This window comes from Sceloporus occidentalis, unplaced genomic scaffold (genome assembly GCF_023333645.1).
Source record: "Sceloporus occidentalis isolate IW3139 unplaced genomic scaffold, rSceOcc1.0.p SCAF_35, whole genome shotgun sequence".
Classification (NCBI taxonomy): Eukaryota; Metazoa; Chordata; class Lepidosauria; order Squamata; family Phrynosomatidae; genus Sceloporus; species Sceloporus occidentalis.
The window spans coordinates 5,124,058-5,150,811 of NW_028317015.1; the positions used below are offsets into that span (position 1 = coordinate 5,124,058).

General features: G+C 39.1%; 1 protein-coding gene across 1 annotated transcript in view; it reads right to left on the reverse strand.

Annotated features, from left to right (window-relative positions):
• Positions 1–788: 788 nt before the first annotated feature.
• LOC149298009 (serine/threonine-protein kinase SIK2-like) overlaps positions 789–26,754 on the reverse strand; it is an 83,469-nt gene continuing 57,503 nt past the window's right edge. Inside the window, exons 5-15 of the mRNA XM_089487871.1 lie at positions 26,356–26,480; positions 23,546–23,669; positions 16,252–16,472; positions 15,629–15,781; positions 10,354–10,518; positions 5,709–5,952; positions 4,134–4,400; positions 3,769–3,926; positions 3,412–3,519; positions 2,153–2,244; positions 789–1,338 (exon numbers count right to left, since the gene is read on the reverse strand). Coding sequence (XP_089343997.1) covers positions 789–1,338; positions 2,153–2,244; positions 3,412–3,519; positions 3,769–3,926; positions 4,134–4,400; positions 5,709–5,952; positions 10,354–10,518; positions 15,629–15,781; positions 16,252–16,472; positions 23,546–23,669; positions 26,356–26,480 — 2,207 coding nt within the window. The remainder of the gene's footprint in view (positions 1,339–2,152; positions 2,245–3,411; positions 3,520–3,768; positions 3,927–4,133; positions 4,401–5,708; positions 5,953–10,353; positions 10,519–15,628; positions 15,782–16,251; positions 16,473–23,545; positions 23,670–26,355; positions 26,481–26,754) is intronic.

Sequence of the window (26,754 nt, forward strand, 5' to 3'; positions counted from 1 at the left end):
ATGTATGTCCAAGCTTTCGCCTACAGGTCTTTCCAAAACAAACACCTACATAAAGTCTGCACAACTGCATTTGTAGACATAAAAGAAGACTGTTGTAGCCATCCAACAAACAGGAGATTGTAATGCACCATCAGATCTCTTAAGGTAGTCTTCTGGTTAGGTCAGCATCAAAGCCACGCCAAGGCTTCATTTTACAGGTGTCTCCAAGCATCATTAATGTACAAATGGGTTAATAAGTCCCTATCTTCTCCAGATGCTTTTGCAAGGTGCTTTGTTGTCATATCAGTAGCTTAAGAGTAACATTGAAGAAAATATCCTGAAAGTCTTTGCATTCAACTTTTGGGTCACTTAAAAAAATGTTTCCCAAAAACAATATTGCTTTTTGATGTTGCTTTTCATACAAATGCCACAATCCAAATCCTTAGTTCTACCTATTGAAGTTTCGATCTGGTAGCAGTTTTAGGCTCTCAGCAAAGTAGAATGTTGACTTGAGGAGAACCACATAATGGCTTCGAGATAGAATTACTTTTCTACAGAACTCTGTCGCCAGTCTTCGAGGTTCCAGCACTCAGAACACAAACCTGGGAGTCGCAGCCAACTGAAGGAGCTTTGCCCATATGCTGGATTTCGCATAAAGGACCAGGTCAAGGGTAAGAAAATAAATTTTTTTTTTTCTCGTTTAGGTTGAAACACAAGAGAAAAAAAAAACAATCAAAAATTCACACGCTATCCTTCGTTACACCTTGCCATAACATATGTTAACACACAAAGATACCCCATGTATTTTTCTAATTAACCAAAACATAGCCACTGTGTTGTGAGTCAACAGTTTCCATCATCTCACAGTCAAAAGGTTCATTGAGTGTCAATGTTTCATAAGGTGCCTGTGGGTCATTTGCCCCCTGGTTTTCATGCATGGCTATGCCACCATGATGAGTTGGGTTCATAGAATACTGGCATTGGCTAGTGTACTCTGTTTCATGCGATAGCACCCCTGGCAACTCGCCAGTCTGATAAGGATATTGTAAAGATGCCTGCTGCACCTGCATCGGTGCTGCCGCCTGTGGCAGGCTAGGCTGTGCCAGGTGCTGCATCTGCTGGGAGTGCAGCTTGTGATACTGACTTAAGAATGGGTCGTATTGCATTTCGTCGGAAGCTGGCTCTATCACAGGGCTGAGCGGCTGGGATAAGCTGAACTGCGTCTGCTGGACTGACTCCTGGTGCGACATTGGAAGCTGCGGTCCTTGCATTGGGTAAGGGCTTTCTGCTATATGTAACTGGTTGAAGTAAGCCTGCAGCTGAGGCTGCTTCTGAAGGAACATACGCTTCTGATACAGCCTGTTGGATTAAAAGCCAAAGTCATTTAATTGGCTACTATATTATTTTTTTAAGGGCGACATGCAAGAAAAGAAAGATACAAAACTCAAAACTGAGCTATCATATTGATAAATGGTTTGAGAAAAATGGTCAGAAAAAAGTTTGAGGGCAATAGGTCCATGCCTTCTTCAAGTTTCCATGTTCTTTTAGAATTTCCCAAAAACTTTTGCTCCCCAGTATGCTTGCTCTGTCTATCCTGATGAGTTATGTCATGGACCGCATAAGCTATTTATCGTTAATCAGAATAGTATAGCAAACATTTCAAAATCACAATCTGTGATTTCTGTCCCCTAGCAGTACAGTCTATTATCCTCAATTCAGTTTTAACAGTACCTGTCCTGTCTTATGTATCTGTGCTAGAAGGAATTAATCTCAGACCCAGTCTATTCAATTTTAAATACTCCCAAATTTCAAAACATTATCCCTAACCCTATTATTATTATTATTATCTTTTATTTATATAGCACCAACAATTTAAGTAGTGCATAGAAGTTGACCTCAGAAGCTATAACGCATGTAGAAACAAGAAAAAAAAAGGCAGCCCAACACTGCAGTTTCAGCAAGTGACCCTATATTTTATTCATCAAGTAGGGAGACAGTGTTTGAACACTAAGGCACCCTTTGCTTGTTGTTATGAGAAAGAGTCATTATCCTTATTGAGACTGCAGTGTTGCTGAGTGCTTTTTTGCTATGTTTGAGTCCAGACAAAAAAGTTGTATATGGTATAAGACAGAGAGGAGCATGTAAACATTGCTCAGCGGCATCACATTCTCACCTGTGTTCCTGCAGCTGTTGCTCCAGACTCCTTGGTGTTTCTTTACAATACAGTTGGCAGCTGTTCTGAGCTTTTGCCAACAGACTTACTTTCTGCAACAGAACCAAGATCGAATTAAAGTAACAATTCCCATTAAACACAAACAAAAAGTAAATGTGTTTGAGAAAGCTTTTATCTGCAGGTCAGCTTTCAGAATTAGAATCCTACAGGAAATGTCCTGTTGGCTGCACACAATTCTGCTGGTAAGCAATCAGTGGAGCTTCTTAATTGGTGTCCTCCATTAGCAACACCAACCCAGCACTGTGGTCCCATGCCTCTTCTATTGGCACAGCTTAAATTCAAGCAATGGCTGACACTGGAAAGCACTGAACTAGCATACTATACTGTAAAAGGTCATTTTTGGCAGTATTCTCAGACACATGGACACCTCTTTACTATAGGATTATCCTAGAAGAAATTTGTAGGTTTAATTTCCACCATGTTTCCTATTGAGATAGCTGCTAAAGACACCTGTTTTTATTTTTGTTACTAGGAATGCTCTAGGTGTTTGTTATATCAATCACTGGCTCATATTTGTGTAAATTCTGTCTTCACTTGCTCTATAAAATAACTTGGGCCTACAGTATGTCTAACCTTCTCATAGCAGCTTCAGACATGAAAATGTGCACCACCAAAGAAATTGTAGAGAGGGACAACGTTTTCTACTTAGCTCTCAATTATTAATAATTTAAAAATGTAAATATAGGAGGATCACCCGCATGCCTTGGGTTGTATTGTATAAACTCTTATTCAAATATTGGTAACAGAATTTTTTTTTCTATATTAGAAAGAAAGGAACAGAATCAGAAGAATCGATTGCTTGCACTATAAGTAATATGATTGGGAAATCAAGCAGAAAAGAGACAGGGCTGCTGGATGAGAACGAATATTTATCTTCACCTGGGAACAAATTATAGTGATTTACATTTCAGATATTAGTGTCCGTTAAACTTTGCAAGCATTCTAGAGAGGAGAGCAAGAAAAAGCTAAGAACAGGAAGAAGAGAATCCCCGTGCCTCTTCCAGAGGTCTATGCAACAGCAAGTTCATTTCAAACCCAAATAATATCTTCGCTCTTATACTGAATTAATGCATAGCCTGTAACCACTAACGGCTTTTACTCTTGGCTTTTATATCCTGTTTTGGGGAGGCTATAGCAAAAAATGAAAAGGATGGATGAAATCCTAAAAACAAATTTAATCCATGCCAATGGAACCATACCTGTAGTCTGTGCTGTAAATACTGTGTCTCCAAACTTTGCCGTCTAGAAAGCAGTTGGGGATGCATGGGGAACGTAGACACATGAGGAAGTTGTGTAGACACATCATGCTGTAAAAAAGCAATCACAAGTTAATAACAGTGCATATGTCTGTGCACATGTCTATCCCTCATGCACACATGAATGGGCCTTACATGCAGGAGTGTTTATAAGCATCAATGTATACATACACATGTGTTAGGTATGTGTATGAGTGTACTTTTGTATAACCACATTTTGGGAATGAAGTCACAAACATCAAGTAATGCAACACTGATACTCATAGCATTAAACCATACTGATACATTTGGAATCCATACCTGAGGTTGACTGAGATCTTGGAGGTGATGGGGCCCATAAGCAAGGTTGGGATCTTCATCTGGTCCCATCTGTTCATACAGCATCTGGATTTTATTGAGTTCCAAAATGCCCTTGGTTCTGGCCAGGTTCTGAAGATGCTGCCGAAAGGCCACAATACCTAAAAATTGTTATGACAAGAGACATTTTTTTGTATAGACAGGTATATTATATCTGCAGGATATTAGAAAAGAGTTTTCACAAATATCAAAACAAACACCTTAAATATTTGTTGTTCAACCTTTCAATGTTGTGAATATTTGTCAATGTCTGCATATATTTGTAATAGTCAGACTATATGATATGTAAATTTAGGCAAGGTTTTTACCTTGTGTCAGTGAGGTGTCTGATGCTCGTCTTCCCTCACGGAAGCTGACTGGAGACCTGTTGTGGGCTTCTCGTTTTTGAGAGGAAAGAGCTGGCATGGCCAGATTTGTTGGTGGCAGCCCCATGTAAGGTGGCGTTAGCCTGGTCACTGACTGGTTGGCCATAACAGCATCCTCCTGGAAGTTGAGATCACTCTGAATGGAACCCATATCATATTCAGAGTCAACACTTCCTAGAGATGGGTTGTTTCCAATGGTGAAGAGTTTTCCTGTGATGGACAGAAAATGAACCAATGATATAATTCAGGACACGGAAACAGCAAACCAAATCGGGACAGACAATTTTGTCAACTAGAATTAAGGCACAATGATCTAATGTATGAACAGAACGCATATCTAAATTTTGCAATGGGTAGCATACATTTAACAAACTATAAATTTTTTGTTGGTATACTGAATCCACAATTGCAGAAAATTAATATGCATACAATGCACAGTCTGAAATGGAAAGGTCAGGTAACTATCAAGCAAAAGAGATGCGGCAAGAAGTGTTGACATTATGTTGAGTCAAATTTAAACTGTAAAGATGGCTACCGTTAAAAGAAATCATGTTACCATGGGTGAATAATACTCTTTATATTTACCCTTTATTTCCACTATGAACAATACATAAAAGTTCAGATAAAATACACTACATTCTCATGAGAAAACTGTATTCATTTAAGTATAACAGAATCAAAATATGAAACATATTTTTGCTATTAATATCTCAGGTAATTAATGGGACACTCCAGTGCCTCATGCAGCCCCTACAAATAGTGCATTTTAAAATATTATAATATGCATTCTTTAGTTGAAAGAAAAAATACTGTTCTGCTTGTTTAAAAACACATCATTATTTTTTATAGCAATTCCATTTGACGATTATTCCAGTTATCTACCAACGAACATGTCCTCATATCAGTAAAGGAACCCAACCTTCCAAGGAATCCAGGAAGTGCTGAAATTCCAGAGAGGAACTTGAGTTACAATTTGGATGGAGTTAAAACACCAGCTCTGAATGCTATTGATTCCCAATGGCAGATTGTCCTTTTTATATCACATATCATGCAAAAATTAGTTATAAAACAGGTGTGCTTGCTTTCTTTTGCTTTGATTTGTGTCATTGACACACCAAAACCACTGATTTGTTTGTTGATTCCCTTTCATTTTAAAGATGTATGAAAAAAATAAAGTTGATCATTCTGCTTCCTGTGGTACCTACAGCCACCTGATCCACATAATTCCATTCCAGAAGCAGATCCGTTACAGTTAGAAACCAGATATTATAATACCTCTTTCACCATAGCCCATATTTCCATAAAACACCGGCTAAACAATAATATGCCTGTTCTAGCTGAGTCTTGGCACTCACAGAAGTGAACAACCTGACAAAAAAGAATCTGTACTTATGTCCTAAATAAAAGGACAATTTTACCATAACGTATCTCATCAGCATTTATCCATGTGATGTTATGCTTATAAGCAAATGTATTATGGATGTTTTATGCTATGTACTAAAATATTTGAGCCATTACCTTCCATGTCTGGTCCCACACTAGGCAGTACCACTAACTGGTTAGTCACTTCAGCAAGTGTATGGCGCCGCTGTCCGCCACGCTTTCCTTGGAAGGCTGCAAATGCCAAAGCTGGGTCATCTTCAGAGTCATCTTCAGTCTCTATGCCTTCGTCGATGGAGGTCTCCATCATATTGCTAGGCAAAGACTGGCATCCTTTTCTCACCGACACTGGAGGGAGCGGGTCAAACAGACAGCCGTTCACCTGTGAAAAGTGAGGAGATGTTTAACAGAGTGATTGTGTGATGGCCCACAGAACTTTAATCAATACACTGGTATGGAAGACTAGTTTGTAATAGGAGGGTGAAGGAAAGTAAACCATTAACTGCGGTTATGCTGCACTATGCTTGAATGATCTAAAAATTATAAGAAATACACTATTGTTGAACACATAAAAGGTTAAAGCTGTCATGTTGCTTGAGAAAAGTGTTAAGCAACATTGCTTACATTTGGATATTGCTCCATGCGACCACAGTGAGAAGGGGGCAGAGGTGGGAAGGCAGTGAGAAGGGGGCAGAGGGGGGAAGGCAGTGAGAAGGGGGCAGAGGGGGGAAGGCAGTGAGAAGGGGGCAGAGGAGGGAAGGCAGTGAGAAGGGGCAGGGGGGGAGGCAGTGAGAAGGGGCAGGGGGGGGGAGGCAGTGAGAAGGGGCAGGGGGGGAAGGCAGTGAGAAGGGGTAGAGGGGGGAAGGCAATGAGAAGGAGCAGAGGTGGTAGATAGTGAGAAGGGGCAGAGGGGGAGACTTTTTTCCTTTTTGGGGGATGGGGGGGCGCCAGAAGAGTAGTCCGCACAGGGCGCCAGAACACTTAAGGCCGGCTCTGGCTCCATGGGATTCTGGGAAGCGTGCAGGATCTAGTCATAACAGAAGGCATCACGTAGGTCTAGAGTTAGTAACAAAGACGAATCACCTCCATGTACAGACCATGTGAATTTCAAGGTCAAATGGTTGACCCAAGCCACAGTTGCTGAGCTATAGGTAACTAACAAATATTGTTACTTGCATGAAAAATTTATGATTTTTATCAGTCACATGTAAAAACACTAAAAACAAAAATCGGGCAAGATATAAGTAAAAGACAACAATACTACCCATGGCAGGGGAGGAGGTGGAGGGAAAAATGCAGGAAATGGTGCCAGAGACTTGGGAATTTAATCTTTTCTCTTCAGGATGTGACTAAAATCATTCCAGGGAAAAACTGCATCCGTGAACAGCTGATCCTATGAACTTCAAAACCAGCGGAGGCCTCCGCTGCAGTATAATTTCTTTCCGGTCTTAATAATGCCAGCGCATGTTAACATTTCTTTTAAGCGTATTTCCACATTGAGAGGGCAGTAAAGCCCCTGTTCTCACAGAAGGAATGCACAAGCTATGTTCACATAAGTGGAATGATTAGCTCTGCTCTACGTGACTTACAATAAAGCACGCTGTGTATGGAACATGGCTTTGCCAGAATGTGTCGTGATTGAAGATGCAGTCTGGAAATAGAATGGGCGAGCAGGCACGTCTTGGTGCGTCCGCTATAGCTAATGTTAAATGATGGGCAATGTTGGCACTGTCCATTGGAGCTGGATAATATTACTAATTTCTGAAATTTAGGAATTCTATTGGGATAGTTAGTGGACTAAAAATAATTAACCAGATTCATTCAATTTAACACCACTCTTTTGAAATATATATTGTCAAGCTCAACGTCTTTGAGCTTGACTTTAAAACATGACATACATATCATCGTGGGCACAGGAACCAACGTAAGAATATAGAATATTCCACAGGTTTTCAGCAGCAATACTACTAACAAGAAGTTTTGTTTTTTGAGACAAAAGGCTACACTTATACCCCCCACAATATCGGTACTGCTTATGCTTAAGGGTCATCTACCCCTGAATATACTTAGGTCGTCTACCAAGAGTGAAATGTAATCAATTTATAACCTACTTGGATGGTCACTGTGCCTAAGGAGATAATGGACAACCTTGATGGACAACCTTACCACATGGTAAACTCTTCAATCTGTTCCCATATTAGCGTTGCCCCAACGTCCCCTTGGTGACACTGCCAGGGGGCACCAACAAGTAGTACAGGGCTGCACATGCTGAACTGTGAATGAACTCTAATGATGCAAACATGGGGTGGGGGATAACTTGGCAAATTGTCCAGGGTCCAATGGCATCCTTACTTGGCCCTTACTTTTTATGTTTAAAAAAACAACAAAAAACTTTTTCTTTGTGTCTGACAAAATACATATGGCCACATAATACACTAGTTTACACTAAATGTTAATATCTATACACTGTACAACCCCAAAATATACAATTACCATACAAAATAATCCATTCATAACGGAACAGGCTGAAAGTAGCTCTCGTAAAAAAAAAACCACTAATCAGCACTGGCTAGCCAACTTTTTTCTCCTGGAAAATAATTTGAAAAAAAAGGATACCGAAACCAGCAAAACGTCAACTAAATCAGTAGGCATTTGAAGGCCTTTTAAATACCAGTGTAAGTTTTAATGATCACACCATTATTTTAAGCTTGGCTGAAAAGACATCTGTTTTGTTTTATAACTTTAGTTTTTTTGAAATTTCATGCAAGTTTTATTGAATCATCATATTAAAGCAGGGTTTTAAGGATGCCGGACCTGGCCATCCCCTTACCAAACCAACAGTGATAAGGTTAATATCGTAGGATGATATTTATTAGCTGCGTAGCGTGAATAGAACAAGGATCGTTAGCTATATACGAGGAGGGTTTTAATTACCAGAAAAAATTCACTTCTCACACAAAGTGTTTTGGTTTTCTGTTTATCTGTATCTACAGTTTCATTTTTGTTTATCTTTAAAGCGACCCCATGTGATGACTGCTCAGGGGTTATTTGGACCTAGTCCTGTCTAGGCAGTGCATTTTCATGTTGTATTGCTCAATGTTAAAATTTGTTTCTGTCTGTTCTTATTAAACAACATTCGTGCCTATTTCTTTTGATATATTACTGAAGAAGAAGAAGAAATATGTTGTGGAATGACCTACTCGTAAAAGGGACCATTGATGTTTGTACTTTAAAAAGAGGATTTGTAATACTAACAAAGACAAGCTTTGTATGAAGGTTTTTAGTGATTGTTCTTAAACCCATCTTGCATCAGCAGATAGCTGACTCATTCATGGCGCCAATAACATGTTTGAAGACCGAGATGTACCCATCTGAAACTGAGGTGACAAATGTTTTTATCCACTTTATGGCATTTTAAGGCAAAACATTCCTCTAGTTTTACAGCTTTTCAGCTGGTCTTCATTGTTAGATAATTGAATTAGAGGTAGCATTTTGAAAGGTCGATGGGTAATTATGTTTCTTTTCCATAGCAAATTAGAATGCAACAGAAAGATTTTTTGAGCTTTATTATTAAAAATATTAATAAAGTCTATTCTACAATAGATGTGCTCCATATACATGTATCCCGTTTTATGTATAATAACCTTACCACAAGTGTGCACAGCACTATGTATTGCTACTATGTAAGCTATGTACTATGTCTGCGGGACAAAGTCGGGGCGAGGGAACTTTGGGTTCCGGAGGTGTTTGTGAAAAATATTCACAAAATAAAACTAATTAGACACATCTACCGCACATATACTCTAAGAAGCATATCCCTATATACCGTATGTAAAGTTATTTTATATAATGGTACTCTGCTGCTTGCTATAGGCCTCCACAGATTGCATACCCCAAAGGCCAATTACAATTAAAAAGGAAATATTTTTGCTTCCTTTGGTGCTTTTGAGGTTCTGAAAGCTGTTACTTTCCCCCTCCGAGTCTGTGAGTGCAGCAGCGTTTCAGAAAGGTTCCCTGCGGTGCAGCTAAAAATACAGGATATTACACATTGTTTTTACAGCTCACAACAGCTCGGCTGAGATTTTCTGCAGCTGAACTATCACGACTCTTGAAGTGATTGTTCATCTTTGAAACGTTAATGCACCTATTTTAACCTCCCCCTCAACACAGCTGAACCGCGGGCTTTTACCAAGGTGCATTTCCATAGGGACTGCAGTTTACTGATGGGTGGGAGGTTTAAGATGAACGACCCATTGGCAAGATGCCGGTTAATAAGGCTAAAAGGGTGAGACTTCAGTTTACACCTTGGACAAATTACCTTTAGATCCCAAGAGGTCCTATTTTAAACATTAGACGAGATATAAACAGGACGTAAAGAAACACTGCGTAAATGAAAAGTTTGGTAAAGGAAGCTAATGTAACGTTATAAACCATTTTCATAATAATTATATCTGTATACGTCTCATTTATTTCATTAAGGAAATGATGATGGAATTTCAGTGGGGTGGTGACTGAACATCTGTTTGGGCGCCATTGATGGCTGTGTCCTGACCAAGATATTTATTCCTGGTGTTGGGGGCAGCTACACAGAACTTGTGCTTTTTATGGTCCAGATCTCTCTTCCATGGTCTTCTATGATTCTCCTGCAGTCATAATTAAGGCCATACAGATCGACAACAGACAGCACAAAAAAGTATGCTGATGTTGGATCTTGGTTTCACATAAAACAAAAGTAACAAGGTGGGTAGACATTAAGAGATTTAGTGACTGGGAAAATACTTACGGTGGGTGTATTCACAGCCTCCTCTTCTAGGAATGCAGTCTCAGGCTGACAGGCGCTCTGGGGGTAGGAAAATGGTTCCACTGCAGATGATTCTTGGACAATTGGACCTCTCATCATCCTTACATTCTGTGGCATCATGTTGACTGGAGACATCACTGTGCTGGCCTATAAAGAGATAGGGATGGGCACGGATTTACATGCACATTCTGCCTTTAAGCAAACCAAACCAATTTCTACTACAAAAAAATTGAAGGGGAAGTCCCGTGAATTGTTTTAACGTAAACATATAATATAGTATGCAGTAATGTAGGTTAGCATTGACAAACTCCCTTTACCTGTACAGCTGTCTGTAATGTGATATTTTGGGTGACCTTGTCTGCACCATCACCACATTGAGCCGATTCTTTATGGAAAATGTATGTAGTCTCTTTGTACATAAACTTTCATTAACCAGAGTGGCCGGCTGTGTGATTAAGACCAAAATATTCTCTTGTTTATCACAGGTGGTAAGGAGTAAAAGTTTGTGTCTTACAGACAAAACTAGAAAACATACAAATGGCTAATATGCAGCAGCCTGGCAAACTAGAACTATTTAAAACAAATAAAGAAACCAGCAAAATATTTATAAAACATATTTTAATCTGATACTAACATATGATGGTAAAGATCTGTGGAATAAAGATGGGGTGTGGGAACTTTCCTAGCGGTGGAGACCGGATAATACACAAGTACCAAACATTTTCTTTCATGGGCTTTTAGACGTCACAAAGGAAAGGGCCATCAACAGTATACACTCAAAACAAAGTTCCATGTGTGACCACTGTAGTCTATAAAACAACACTAATCAAATGGCCTTTTTTCTGCCTATGCTGGCCACTTCAGTGAGTGTTAGTGTGCGCTGATCGCCAACAACAATGTGTGCTGAACTTATTGTGGGGTCTGTGCTTTGGGCTTCTATATCACTTCTTCTTCAGCTTGCCCTTTCCTGCTAGACCAAGAGTTGGCAGCCTGTGTCTAATAACGTCTAATTATAAAGAGCAACAGTGTGAGTCGTTATCAAGCAGCAAAAGGCCGTGCACAATGCGCTTCTGCATTATAAATCCCAAGAGGGAAAACCACATCAAACTGATCATTTTATAGATTCCTGTATTCTATACTTATAAACAAACTAGTGAAGACTGTTCCCCCATTCAAAGACATTGCGCCAAAATAGTGCATTGTGTTTGTATGAAAGTGAAACACCTGCTGAGTTAATAATTCCTGTAATGATAATAGCACTTTTGTACAGAAAATGTCAAAAATAAATGGGCTCATGTTTCCTAAAAAGTAGATTTATAACTCCTCTGCTAAGGTTCCTGATCCCGGTAGATGTCTTTAGGTCCACCTAACTGCAGGATCATTACAATACAACACTGTTTGCACCTGACAGGACAGTAATAGGTCAAGATTTCGGTGTTACAGAGATCTGTATTCCTGTGTTCACCAATAAAACACAAGCACCAGTAACTTTGGTAACAAATCAGTAAGGACTCGATAGAGCAACAGATACTAATCTTCCAGCACGACGGACAAAGCCGTCTGGGCTGAGCTGTGACCTTTACCAAGGACATTCTAACTTCCAGCTCCAAACCACGGATAACACAAAAATATTTCTGCTCTTCGAATTATGCAGGAAGCCGAGTTTGCGACACACAAAGCCACCGATAACTCTGTCTTCTGAGATATGTTGTGCGAATAACAACGTTGGCTATGCAAAAATGAGCTCAGCTTAACACACCATGCTGTAACTGTCATTGAAATCCTGTTGTGCTCTCTGATTTTTAATATTACTTATTTGCTTATGAAATAGATGGCTTGTCCAGGACGATATACGCAACAGCCGGTTTATCTGTTCTATCGCGGTAATTATTGTTATTGACAGCAGATTAAGTTCTGTCGTCGTGGTTAATAGGACGTGCAGCTCGGCACATGAGCCGGGAACATGACAGGAATAGGATTTATTAACAAATCATACGCAGCTTAACTCTGGAAGTGACTGATACCATGATGTGAAGGGGTGAAGCCCCTCACACAGCTGCCAACTCCATAGTGGCATTCCCACACCGCGCCCCAAATCTGGAGCGGCATTATTCTGTCCCAGAACCAATATAATTGTCATATTGAATAAAAGTTATGTAATCAGCTTGCTTTAGTGTAAAGTATTACTCTGGGCGAGAACACTTGGCATCCTAAACTAATTTGCGTGTTGCAAACACAAGCAAATCTTCTACCTCCGCGTCTCCTGTTTCCACGTGCTCCAGCCGCTGCTCACATGGCAGATAAGGTGAGATCCTACCCAGACTTGGTCTTGTATGATAAACAGCATGTGATACTCGTTGGCTCCTAGCCCAGAATCATATTCCTCACCACACCTGGCTCATCAGTTCCAGAAGTCGAAAATCTCTTCCCTATCTAGGACATTCCAGCAATGCAGAACTAGCCTTATCTGCTCCACGGTATCACAATTCTAGAGAGAACCTAAGCTCTGGTATAAAAAGCTAACAACTACTGCCTGAGCCCAGATGGAATCTAACATTTTTTATTTTTACTTTTAAGCCTTAATTTAGAGTGCAGTCACACCAATTGCAAATTACAATGTAAGCATATGTTGGTTAAATGGTTGATTTTTTTTAAAGACTATAATTGCATTATATTTTCACATGCTGGTCATCTGTGTTTTTAACAAAGTCATTTCACATAATTATTGGATACAAATGTGTTAATTACAGGGATCATAATTTCTTTTTTTAAGAAAAAACTCTTCCGTAAAATACATTGAGAAAAAAATGAAATCATAAAATATCAACATGTTATCCTGAGCACTTAAAGCAGCACAGCCACCTAGAAAAGGCTGTACGTTTGTGATTTTGGAAGATGAACAGTCAATAAATGATTGGGGTGCCATGTATTAAGAAAGATTATGTAAGTACAGTTGTTTTAAAATTGCCACTAACAAAAACATATATTGTACAAATTTCCTCTTATTAAATGGAGAAGACTGTTCCCCTCTTTCTTTGTTGACTAGTGTAGTTACTGGCAGGCCGACTTTAATTATAGTGGCTTTACTCATACACACATTGCCCAATGTAATGTGTGAACATAGTGATACAGTAGACACCTTTTTAAGGCAGTACAAAGGAATAGATTATTATACACTAATAATACACAGTGAGGGTGGAATATATTGACATATACAATGTACATTTGTACATATGCTCAACATTTGGCATCTTAACCAAAAGGTACTAACAACCATATAATTAGAGTGCTCTAAAACATAATGATACCCTACCCTCCATGATGTTCCTTCTATTAGTCACAACGCAAACCAGTGTTCCAGCAATATATACAGTGCTAGGAAAAATATTTGCCCCTTCTCTATTTTTGGCTTATTTGTCACATTTAACCCCTTAATGACAAAGCCCGTACATGTACGGGCTCAAAATGCATTGTTTCCAATGGGTTTAGGGACCGCCCATTGCCCTTAAGGGGTTAAATGTTTGGTCATCCAACTAATGTTAATATAAGAAAAAGACGATGCGAGTAAACACAAAATGCAGCTTTTAAATGACCATTTGATGTATTGAAGGTAAAGATTTATTCAAAACCTCACCCTTGTGAAAAAGTAATTGCCCCCCTAAACCTAATAACTGGTTATGCCACCCTTGGAGGCAACAACTGCAATCAATGTTTGTGATAACGGACAATGAGTCTTTTTCATTGCTCTGGAGGAATTTTGTCCTGCTCTTCTTGGTGTAATTGTTGCAATTAAGCCACACTGGAGAGTTAGAGCATAAACTGCCTTTTTGAGGTCATTCCACGGCATCTCTATCGGATTCAAATCGGGACTTCGACTCGGCCGCTCCATAAACTTAATTTTGTTTCTTTTGAGCTATTCAGAGGTGGCCTTGCATGTGTGTTTTAGATCATTGTCCTGCTGGATAACCCAACTGCGCTTGACCTTTAGGTCGCAAACTGATGGCCGGATATTCTCGTTCAGGATTTTCTTCTAGAGAGTACAGAATTCGTGGCTCCATCAATTATGGCAATTCACGCAGATCCTGAAGTAGCAAAGCACCCTCAGACCATCACACTATCACCACTGTTTTCTACTGTTGGTATGATATTCTTATTGTGGAATGCTGAGTTAGCTTTATGCCAGGTGTAACAGGACCCATGTCTTCCAAATAATTCCACTTTTGACTCATCAGTTCACAGAATATTATCCTAAAAGTCTTGATGGCCATCACAATGGTTTTTCAGCAAATTAATCAAACCTTTGGACAGCAGAGGTTTTCGCCTTGTAACTCTCTCACTTAGCCCATTTATGCTCAGTCTCTTTCTTAATGTGGAATTGTGAACACTGACCTTAACTGAGGCAAGCAATGCCTGCAGTTCTTTACATGTTAGTTTGGGTTCTTTTGTGAGCTCCTGGACGAGACGTCGATGAGCTTGAAGTTTTCTCTGTTTGTAGATAACGGCTCTTACTGTGGATCACTGGTATTCTAGAGCCTTAGGAATGGCTTTGTAACTCTTTGCAGACTGATGGATGACAATCACTTTGTTTCTCATCTGTTCCTGAATGACTTTAGATTGCAGCATCCTGTGTGCTGCTTTTTGAGACCTTTCATCTCTACTTCACTGCAGGACATGTTCTATTTAATTGATGATTGGATTCAGCAGGGCTAGCAGTAATCAATGTCTAGGTGTGTCTAGTGAAATTACATCCAATTATCAATTAAATTTGGTTAATTTGTTGATTTAGTAGCTAATGGGGCAAACAATTCACATAGGGCTATGTAAGGTTGCATAGCTTTTTTCTTCTATACATGAGAGCATCATGCATCATCGCATTTTGTGTTTACGGGTTTTTTTTTTGTCTTATATTAAAATTAGTTTGATGATCTGAAACATTTAAGTGTAACAAATATGCAAAAATAGAAGACATCGGGAAGGGGTAAATACTTATTCACAGCACCATATGCCTTGTATAACCTCTCCTAAAAATATTACAAGCCTGATAAAGCATGAACCTATTGAGGAACCTATTAATACAAGGTGCATCATGTCTCTACTGGTTCAATAAGTAAATACAAATAATGATCAGAGAACATCAACTTTTTCCCCTGGCGTTGGAAGACAAAATTTATCACTTATTGCTTACAAATAATTGAAATATAATGGGAGGAGTAATGACATAAATGCTCTCCATTTGCATGAGAAGACTGAGATTTACCTTGGCCACTGTCTGTTCAGCAACTGTGCTTGGCCTTCGTTGACGCGCGTCAATCCTGGACTCTACTGGGAAGCTGCTGCGATGAGATTTGAGCCTTTCAACTAACAAGTAATAGATGGCAGCAAAGTGATTGTAGCTGCGATTCTGTAGGGACTGGATAAAAAAAGGTTAAGGGTTTAAAGAATGAAAAGTAGTACAAGAATTGAAAGAGAACACAATGATGCATCAAATCGATTGCATAGTGTCTATGTCTTGTTGTTGCATGCATATGTATGTGTTATGTATTCACTGAAAGTCCTGGAATCTTTGCACAAAACATACAGAATCTGCATATTCATACTTTAATAAAAGCAGGAGCCTGTGGCATAGCAGGCATTACCTAATCATTTTTTCAGTCCTGAAGTTGTCCCCCTTCTCCTCATCTACCCTAACAAAGGTTGTCTTAACCAATCAACAGATTAACAGAAAATAACACAATAGGGAAGAATAATCATGCAGATCCATGGAACTGATACTTTTCTTCATTGTATACATATTTTTTAATTTTAAAGTGCAAACACCATTTGCTTATTTTGAGTATGGAAATGTGGCAGATGTGTCACCCTCTGTGTCCTTAAACTCACCTCTATGGTTTTCTGCTGGTCTATGCCAAGACTGTGCATGAGCCTCAGGACCTGTTCATTGTATTCTCCGATAGACGTTTCTTTCTCCTGACTCTGTGCGTACAAAACAGGCCTATGCACAGGGACCTCTGCCACCATCCACTTGTGCTCTTTAATTTGAGAAATGGAGAGACGTTTCGAGGGCTCCAAAACCAGCATCCTCCTGATCAAATGTTCACATTCTGAGGACGAAAAGAAAAGCAACATATTTGTTAACCCAATCAAAAAGAATGAGTGCCAGTGATATCTGTAGGCCAATACATCCTTGAAACAAAGCTCTTGGTCGGGTCAACTCCTAACGTCATCATTTAATGAGTGTAATTTTTTGTGGCCAATTTAATTACATTAGCTATCTGAAAGAGTTCAGTTGTTCTTAAAACAACATTTTTTAGCAATATTTTTGGCATGACACACAAAGGTTTATTTCTCTAGTTGAAGCATGAGGAATTCAGGGAACAAATTTGACCTCCGGAAGATGCCAATATGGCTAAAGACATCTGCGCGTCTTGCATACTTCTGTCCCAAGTGCATCATTTAAATTACCCTAAAGGGTATTATTTTACGTATATATACATATACAAGATCACCAAATAATTCTACCATTGTTTCTCATGGATCAAAGGAGGCCTAACCTGGCAGTGAAGAAATTGAGGATGAAATTTATTACTGATAAGTACTAAACAAGGTAGTGATTACATGGGTAAAATCTCTGCAGGCTGTATTATGGGAGGGTTTGGCAAATTTTGCCAGTCTTGATGGTAGATGTGAGGACCAAACCTACCCCGATTTCATCTATGCAGCCAGTATTACAATTTGTCTAAGTTAAAAGACCAGGCAATGTGGACTCCCCTGACGTTGTTGTGTTGATACACACAGTGAAACGCGTGTTGAGAATGATTGAGAATTAGAAAGCTAGACAGCACTAGCAAGTAATTTAACAAGTTATTTTGAGAGCAGATTTATATTTATAGTAGTTCTTTTAGGGACCAGTGTAGTACTCATATAGATATCAGACAAGTCCAGGAAAATAGGAATTAGCGAATGAATGAGTTTTATATGATGCAACTATTTTCTGCCTCTAAACATCTAGGCTAGGTGGTGTGTCCTCTAATTGTATATTAAATTGTAAATATTTTTGTTTTCTTATTGATTATGTCTACTAATCATCTTAATATACACATAATAAATATTTTTTTTAGACCATAGAGTAGGCTATATACTTTCTTGAAAATGAAAGTATATAGTGTTAATATGTCTTAGCTGTTTTGGAAGACTGGCAGTGTAAAGTATCTGGGATTTTCACAAACAGGACCCGGTCACCCAGCAAGACTCATGATTTCACGACCCATTTCAAATAACTACGCCATGGTTATATTTTAAGACAGAGTGTACAATACTTATAAAAAGCAATTTCAAATTAAAGTGGTAAACGTTGCACAGTCAAAAGAAATTGAATGTCCCTGCTTACCGCTTAACATCCAGAATGGCTGTTTATGGATGTGGTCTGTGCCTCAGCCATAGCACCATTGCAAAGACTTACTTTTATGTGGCTTCTGCTCCATCTCATGATTTAATATAAATACTTCACTGCATCACAAAATAATACAGTACAATGGACTGTGAGTGTGATGTGCCATTCTTTTACTTTTTAATAGCCCAAACGTGGAAAAATGACCGACCCCAACACCACTAAACCGCAGGTAACGGTGACAATCTCAGGTACCTATTTTGGGGTGGTTTCAACTTTGCTTAACAGAAAGACTGCACCTTTAAGAAATGGTCCATCCACAAGGCAATGGGATTATATCCAAGTTGTTCAACAGTGACTTCGCTTTATCAGATCTCACAAAATAAGAGAATAAAAGAATATTTTTTTTCTTTTATATAATCAGTGCTCTTATTTTCAAGACTGCTTTTATGAAGGAAAGAACTTCCTGACATAAGAAATTAAAAAAAAAAAAAGAGATAATAAGCCAATTATAAAAATGCTATAATGTAGGCGATTTTCTTGGGGAACAAGTTTTTACCATTTACTTTGATAAGATTCAAGAGACAAGAACAGCGACATTACTTAAAGTTTGGAGGGTGGGCTTCCGTATTCCTTTTGTATAATGGTGAGGGCAATTCATTATTATGTTTCATTGGCAAACATAAATTAAATAGTAACAGGAAAAATAATAAAACTTTAAGTTCTGGGTTTTGCAAAGTATTGCCATACACGTTTTGAGTGATGCTTTTTTTGCTAGAGGAAGAGGGTAGATTTCCAAGTGGTTAGATTTTAAATAGGTGTCATTTACATTTTATGTTATGATCCTTGTCAACTTTAGGTGTCCTGACTTTGAGCTGCTACTCTGCAATACAAAGGCCTGGGTCCCCTGCTCTGCTATTGATTCTCCATGGGCAATAAGGTCTAGAGCATGGATGAATTGAGTCTCTAGATGGGTTACTAAACTTTTACACTAATGACGTGTTAAGATACAAATTAGATGGTTAAATATAGGATGAAAGAGACTCTGGGGACAAGGATCTTAATAAATCTACATACGTCAGAGACTTAGCCTGAGGTCTGGTTTCCACCACAAGGAATCTGAAGAAAGATTACAGCTTTGTTAGTACCATAATCCCCTGGCACCTTCTTTGTAAACATCAGGATAAGCACTAGGGGAACAGGACAATGCAGACCTGGCTACGTAAGTGAAATCAAATTAATTTACAGCTCTGTAGCTTACTATTATTTTGAGTCAACACCAATACGGTCACTTAGTAACTCAGAGATGCTAAATCATCCCAACACAATACACTTATTGTTGTTAACCGCATTCTTATTGACATCAGGAAGATTCTTTAGGCTGTACAAAGCAATTTATGTACTATACTGTACTGTACAAATAAAGGCCCCACCCCTATAGTTTGGTGCCGTTTTAAAGAAAATATATATTTTTAAAAATACTAATTAGTAAAAGGGTAAAATAGTATTGTCTCACTCTTACTCACACTCTCTCAAACACTCACTCAATGTCTCCCTACCTCCTCTGCCGCTTCCGTGTCCTCATCTCCTTTTCCGCAGCTTCACTTTTTCTCATGCTTCTTCTTTCGCTTCTCTCAGTTATGCACTCAGCAAACCGGGCCTTCCAGAACATATATGCAGATGGGCGGAGCCTCTGGGCAGATCACCTCCCCAATTGGAGGAACGGGGGGAGAGGCTGTCCATGTGGTGTGCGCAGTGGCTCCATCCTTTTGCGCAGAGAAAGAAGAGAGTTTCTGCATCTCTCTCTTTCTCCAATAAGCCATCTGCATTATTTTGACTTCTTGGAGCACTTCCACAAAAGTGATGTCCTTTTGCAGAAGCGCTCTGGGAGGCCCGGCTCACAGAACTGATACAGGGGAAGAAGCTGACAAAGAAAGAACAACATGAAGAGGCAAAGAAAAGGAGACAGGGACACGGTTGGCGGAGAAGGTACGGAGAGATTAAGGATATCCGATTATAGGCTGTACCCCTAATTTAAAAGGACAAGAGAATATGCAATAAAACCGTTTAAGGTTATTAAAAGGGTTGTGAAAACATAAGTATATTTTCTGTATTTGTTTTTATGGATTATGTAAACAAAATATGGTTGATAAAACATAAGCGAGAACATGCCATTCTGCACAGTGTATTTAAAAGCCTCCAGACCCTGAGAGGGGTAAATCAGCTAAACAACCAATTTTCTAGTTATAATTGCTCTAGAATATTTGCTTCATTATTTCTTGTGGCTGTCATATATCCTGAAGAAAGGCCTTTTTAACAAATGTATTATATACATATATAAGAAAATGTTTCAAATGATTATTTATGAAATATGTTTTCAACACTAGTTTTGTCTTCTAAGTATCATTGATAACTTTTTACTAGATATATTAGATATTGCTCTAGTAAAAATAGAAGAATATTTAGTTTTGTGTTTTGCTACTCGAATTCTAGTCTTTGATCTCAGTACTTTGATCATAATATCTTTTATTTTTTGGAGGTAAATGCAGATTTGAATACACATACACACCTTGGTACTCGTTAGTATAATAGTTTATCCCCTTATCAGTCTGTCGATCATTAAGCTACAGGAGATCGAGAATGCAGTATGAATGCCCAGCTTAGACTGGTGTCAAGAGGCAGCTGCCAGCACGTTACAGAACAGAGTTCCTCCGTGAAACTCAAAATCAGATTGCCAGGATGCCTAAGTAACATGTGCATAACTCGTTTTAAAACGAACAGTTATTTTATATTTATTTCTTTAAACGCATGTTGGGGTCATTTTACATAGACTTTTGTACGTTCTACCTTGTGCAAAAAAATAAACGTGTTTGCTTTTTCAATGTATATTAGAGGAAGAAAATATATCCTCTCTCTCATTTTTCTCTTCTTACTGCTTCGGTGGGCCAAATCCTACTGAAATACAGCAACACCTTTAATGTTTAACTTCAAAAGACAGATGGAAGCCATAGGCGACTTACATGTTATAATATGGCAGTTAAATAAATGATGGGTATGTTTTATTTCTTGGTTCCAGATTGTGACATGCAGATGTGGTTTTTAGTTATCGGGGTAGAACACAATTTCACATGTAGAGGGAAAAGGCTTGTCTAAACTAGCAGGCTATACAAGCCCTAACTTCAAGCCATAACGTTGCCCTAGTTCCATGAACATTTTCATTTAAGGTCCCACAAGACCATGTTTTGATTGCAAACATGAAATGAATTAAATGATCTTCAAAAAAACAGCGAAAAGGGAGATGCTTTCCAGACAGTTAAAAAAGAACCCCATAGAATCGATGTTGCTATGTTTAATTGTCAGGAGGCAACTCATTTACAGGAGCGACAAGCAGATGAGCTTTTGTTGAATCTGCTAGAAAAGGTTCGTCCACTCGGGAACGTGATGTTAGTAGAGAAATGTTGAGTAAATGTAGCTAGCACCAGAGAAACAAAGGATTCTGTATAAGGGCATATCAAGGTCAGGGAAAGTCTTATATGTAATTGCAAAATGAGAAGCAAGCTTTAAGGGTATTTCTGACTCAATAACACGGAAAGAAAGAAAAAAAAAACCCCATGATATTTTACTCAATATAGACACACAATTTAGTAGCTGTGGGAGGAGGAAATCATTTGTCTCACATGGGGGAGATGTAATGCAAATTGCACCCAAATTTCTCAAAAATGTTGAGCTAGAATTATTGGGGTGTAGGGACTTTAAAAAAAAAATTAAATCTAAAAAACTACGTATATTGACATTTAGTTAATCACAAATAAGCTGATATAGCACATCACATTGAAGCACTTTCTAATCTTTTTCAAAGAGGGAATGTTTGATTCATGGCTAAAGATGTTAACCAACTTCAGCTTGAATCAAAGTTATACCTGTGCATCCCCAACTTGCTCAGATTTCCCCAATCACCTGAATGAGTCCATTATACCTGCTTGCACAACAACTAAAGGCAGTGGTATCTAGTTGCCACCCTAGGTCGGACCTGGGGCAGTGCTTCCAGGGACCCCACAGGGCATAACTATGCTGAGATATTGTATGACTTCATATCCCAGAGGAACTGCCTCGTAAGGCATATCAATTTTAAAATAGAACTCACATTTAGGTTTAAGAAGGGTTAAGATAACAAATACAGAGGTCTCAATCAGGAGAGAGTCCTCTAAAAATGAGGCCATCTGTTCACCCTGACCAGTATTTATGAAGTCTCTAACTATACTCGTGTAGACAAGCTCCGCTGATGCAAAGCTTTTTTGGAAGTCATGGTTTTTGAGCCTTATAGAGATGATTATGAAACATAGAATTTTCATTCCTTTTCCCAGCTACATGTGGGTTCCGGTTCTAAAGAGCTTACATCGGAGACCTGTTTGACTAATTCTGTTTCTGACCTTCTCTATAGAATAAGACCAAAACTGGAGTATGCTTTAAGGCATATAGTTCGAGAAAGCAAAAGGCTGGAATGTAATTGTGGACGGTGACTGACTTTTTATAAAGTATGAAAATATAATTCTAACTTTCATAAAAGTAGAGATCAAATACGAAAAATTCAGTCCATTTTTATAATGAAATTCAATGTAGACAAATGTAAAGTTATGCACTTCGGGGTAGCGAATGCACAAGCAACCTACACCCTAAACGGTAGTGAATTAGGGGTAACGACAAATGAGAAGGATTTGGAAATTGTTATAGACAACAAACTAGGCAACAATGTGCAATGTCAGTCTGCGGTTGCTAAGGCCAGTAAGGTCGTGTATAAAAAGGGGCATCAAGTCGCGGGATAAATATATAATTTTGCCTCTGTATAAATCAATGGTAAGGCCGCACCTTGAATATGCTGTGCAATTTTGGGCACCTATTCTAAAGAAGGATATCATAGCACTAGAAAGGGTGCAGAGGCGGGCTACAAAATTAATAAAAGGAATGGAGCACTATAGTTATGAAGAAAGGTTAACAAATTTAAATCTGTTTAGTTTAGAAAAACGTCGCCTCAGAGGGGATATGATAGCATTATATAAATATATTCGGGACCAATACAAACCATTGTGTGGAAATCTGTTCATAAACAGGACTATGCATAGGACACGTGGTCATGCGTTCAGATTGGAAGAAAGGAGATTTAGACTAAAGCAGAGGAAAGGGTTTTTTACAGTAAGGACAATAAGGATGTGCAATTCTCTGCCTGCAGAGGTAGTTTTATCAGAGTCTGTACAGACGTTTAAACTGCAACTGGATGGATACCTGGAAAAACATTATATTCAGGGATATAATCTCTAATTATGGGGAAACGGCTTATTGATCCAAGGAGAAATCTGACTGCCATTTTGGGGTCAAGAAGGAAATTTTTTTCCCTGGTTAGCGCAAAATTGGAAAGAGCGAAACCGGGGGGTTTTTTTGCCTTCTTTTGGATCAACAGCAACAAATGAACAGAAATAGGAAAGGCTGAACTTGATGGACGCATATCTTTTTTCAGCCTATGTAACTATGTAATATAATAAAAAAATGCATTAAAAAACTGGACTAAAACAACTTCATGAAGAACTGAAAAAACATGGATACAGAAATAGCACATTGTAGATTAGTCAAGTGCTACTAAACCAATCCAAACTTAAGGAATTGGTGCTTCCATGGTGCGTGAAACTATTATTTTCATAGAGAGGAAATTAAATACCATTAACAGTTCTCAACACAATTCAAGTTTTATATGTGTGTTTGGATCTCTGTGTATCCCTGTAGAGCAGACTATACCTTCTGACATGAAATATGGAATCCGGAACCTTCCTTCCAGCACCCTCTGTCTCAAGATGGGAAGTGTAGGACCATCAAAGGGCAAAGCACCACAGACTAGGACATAAAGGACAACCCCCATGCTCTGCAACAAGAGGAAAACAGGAGTTATTTAATAGGCTGCTACTGTAAAAGAGACATACATGGCAGATGAACTCCATCAAGTATACAATGTACTTATTAATTCTTATTTAAGAATGTTTAAACAAAGGAGACCTATTAGAACAAAAGGTTGTACATTGCAAACCCTCAAAGCTGGTGGTACAAAGTTATTACACGTCTGTTTTACCAGGAAGATAGTGAGGGAATGCACTAGACTGTTCTGAACAACAAACAGCTATGCATGGGAATGGGCATACAAGGGGATCCAGCTGGTTTCATCAACTTGCGAGGAAGCAGGATTGGGTGCTGGTGGTTCAAGGCAAAGTTGGTACATTGTAAGATATTGTATAAGAACATTGGACTATGAAAGAAATTAATGTTGTGAAACAACCCACTGGATGCAATACCATCTTACTTTTTTATGTTTATTTTTGCAACTACATAAGAGTCAAGCACCTTCCAACAGCCTTGACCCTTGAGGCATGAACTCCACTAAATCTCTGAAGTTGTGTTGTGGTATCTGGCACCAAGATGTTAGCAGCAGATCCTTTAAGTCCTATAACTTGTGAGGTGGGTCCTCCATGGATGCATCCTGGTGCCATGTATTCTCCAGGTAAGCGACGCACAAGGCCATCCGTGATGTAACAGAAAATGTGATTCATCAGACCAGGCCACCTTCTTCCATTGCTCCCTGGTCCAGTTCTTATGCTCACATGTCCATTGTAGGGGCTTTCAGCAGTGGACTGGGGTCAGCATGGGCAACCTTAACCAAACTGCGATGCACTGTGTCTTCTGACACCTTTCTATCAGAACCAGCATTACGTTTTTCAGCAATTTAAGCTACAGTAGCTCATTTGTTGGATTTGACCACACAGGCTAGCCTTCACCCCCCAATGAGCCTTGGCCGCCCATGAGCCTGTCACCAGTTCACTGCTTTTCCTTCCTTGGACTGGGAACACCCCACAAGAATTGCAGTTTTGGAGATGCTCTGACCCAGTTGTCTAGCCATCACTATTTGGCCCTTGTCAAAGTTGCCCAGATCGTTACGCACATCAGCTTTAAGGATGAAATGTTCACTTGCTGCCTAATATATCTCACCTACTGACATAATGTTATGGCTGATCGTTGTGTGTGTGTGTATATATATCTGCAAGTCAGCAACAACACAAAGCAAAAGCAAATAGATTAATGCATTCTTACCAATTAAAATAGTCATCAACATTCTATACTACTGTCCTCACAAGTTGTGGTAGTGCTGTCGTGTATGGGGAGTTCTGATGTTTCCCCCAGACAATGCCCCGTTTCATCTAGAGGTAAGATGCAGTTCACAAACAGAGGAGAATGTTACAGGATTTATGCCTGGGAGGAGAATTCCTTTGTTGAATTTATTGTACCTTACCATAGAATTTGCCAAATGTACAGCAATCGTCCTAGAGCTGCATATAAATTAACCCATTTAATGCCATTGTTGAAAGCACATGGAAATGGGACAGCCGGTCAGCAAGAGTATACCTCCCAAAAAATTAAATGTCAAAGAGGGACTATTTGTATTGTGGCGGCTTGACCTTACCAGTTGACTTTAGGTAACACTGTATGTAAGTAGAGAAAGGCCAAAGAGCTGGTAAGAAAGCCACGCATGAGCAGAGCCATAACATAAAAAAATACTGAGTGCAAATACGGAGGAATGTTTGCTGGCTCGGCTCTACCCCATTACAGATTAGCTCCAAGGCAGGCTTTGGTCTCAAACAGGATTTATATATAATGTAGTTATATTATATTATGTATTTTATTTGTAATTATTGTATTTATACAAGAGAACTTACATGCAGATTTACTGATGTTCCAAATCATGGCCTTTTCATTGCTGTGGGGCGGTATGATGGATACACACGGGACTCTGGGTTAGTATGACCCCTGGGCAAGTGAGCAGCATTAAGTCATGTCCACTCCTGCTCCACCCACTCGTTATGCTCCACCCACCTCATACTTTCTACCCATTTTAAGTGATTATGGCCACATCCTGAGAGTGGGAACCCTAGGGAGCTCCTAGGTATGCTTATTTCCCTTCATGGTCTCTGGACAAATATTTAGCAAACAGACCGGAAGAGGCTGAAATATCGACAGCCTGGACATGTCCAATTCCTTAACTCTGTCTACTAAAGATGTGGATCTGTCACAGACCTTGCAGTGAAAATGTATATGAATATGTATATATTCATTTTTTTAACCTTTTTAATCAATGCAATTGTGTTATAACTCAGCTGAGCTCAGAGGCATGTAGGGCAAAACCTGTATAGCTGGTTGTTCTATGTCCTGAACTAAACTCTCTTGATTCTGATTTCCCTCTGAGGCAGCCAGACCAGCTTCCACCAAAGAAGAAGGAACATTTTTAAAGGGCGGAATAATTGTGCGCATCCCGTGACATATGATTTAAAATGGCTGCCCTTGTGAGTCTACTAATAGCGCCAGTCTCTAATACATACATTGCCTATTGTAATCTGAAAACATCATTTAACATTTATAAAGGATATTCAAGTGTAAAATAACCAATTATGGTTGCCCTGACATTAATAAGTCAATAGGTTAGTCTTTATTTTAACTGAATGCATACAAATGGATACAGTTACGTACATAAATACATGAATGTGAAAGAATGATAAGAAATATACCCAGATATCCAGCTGTGGTCCCTCATACTGCTGCCCCTCGAAGACTTCAGGAGCTGCGTAGGGAGGGCTCCCACACCATGTAGCCAGAGGTTCTCCAGTCTTATAAAAGTTGCCAAACCCGAAATCTAGCAGAAGACAAAACACAATCATCCTTTGTTGCTTGGGGTTAAATAAATGGAAAGACCTACAGGAGGAGCAGGAGAAAGGAACGTTCACAGTGCAATCAAGAATAACGAGGATAATTTGCATGTCCTGCATATACATTTCAGAAAAGGCAGGTGGTCCCAACCGGCAAGATGCATCATACATTGAGGGCATTATACATGTTGTATCAAATGTAATCAGTACCCTACTGCATGTGGTATTTTTTTCCCCTAACCGCATTTACCATTCAATAGC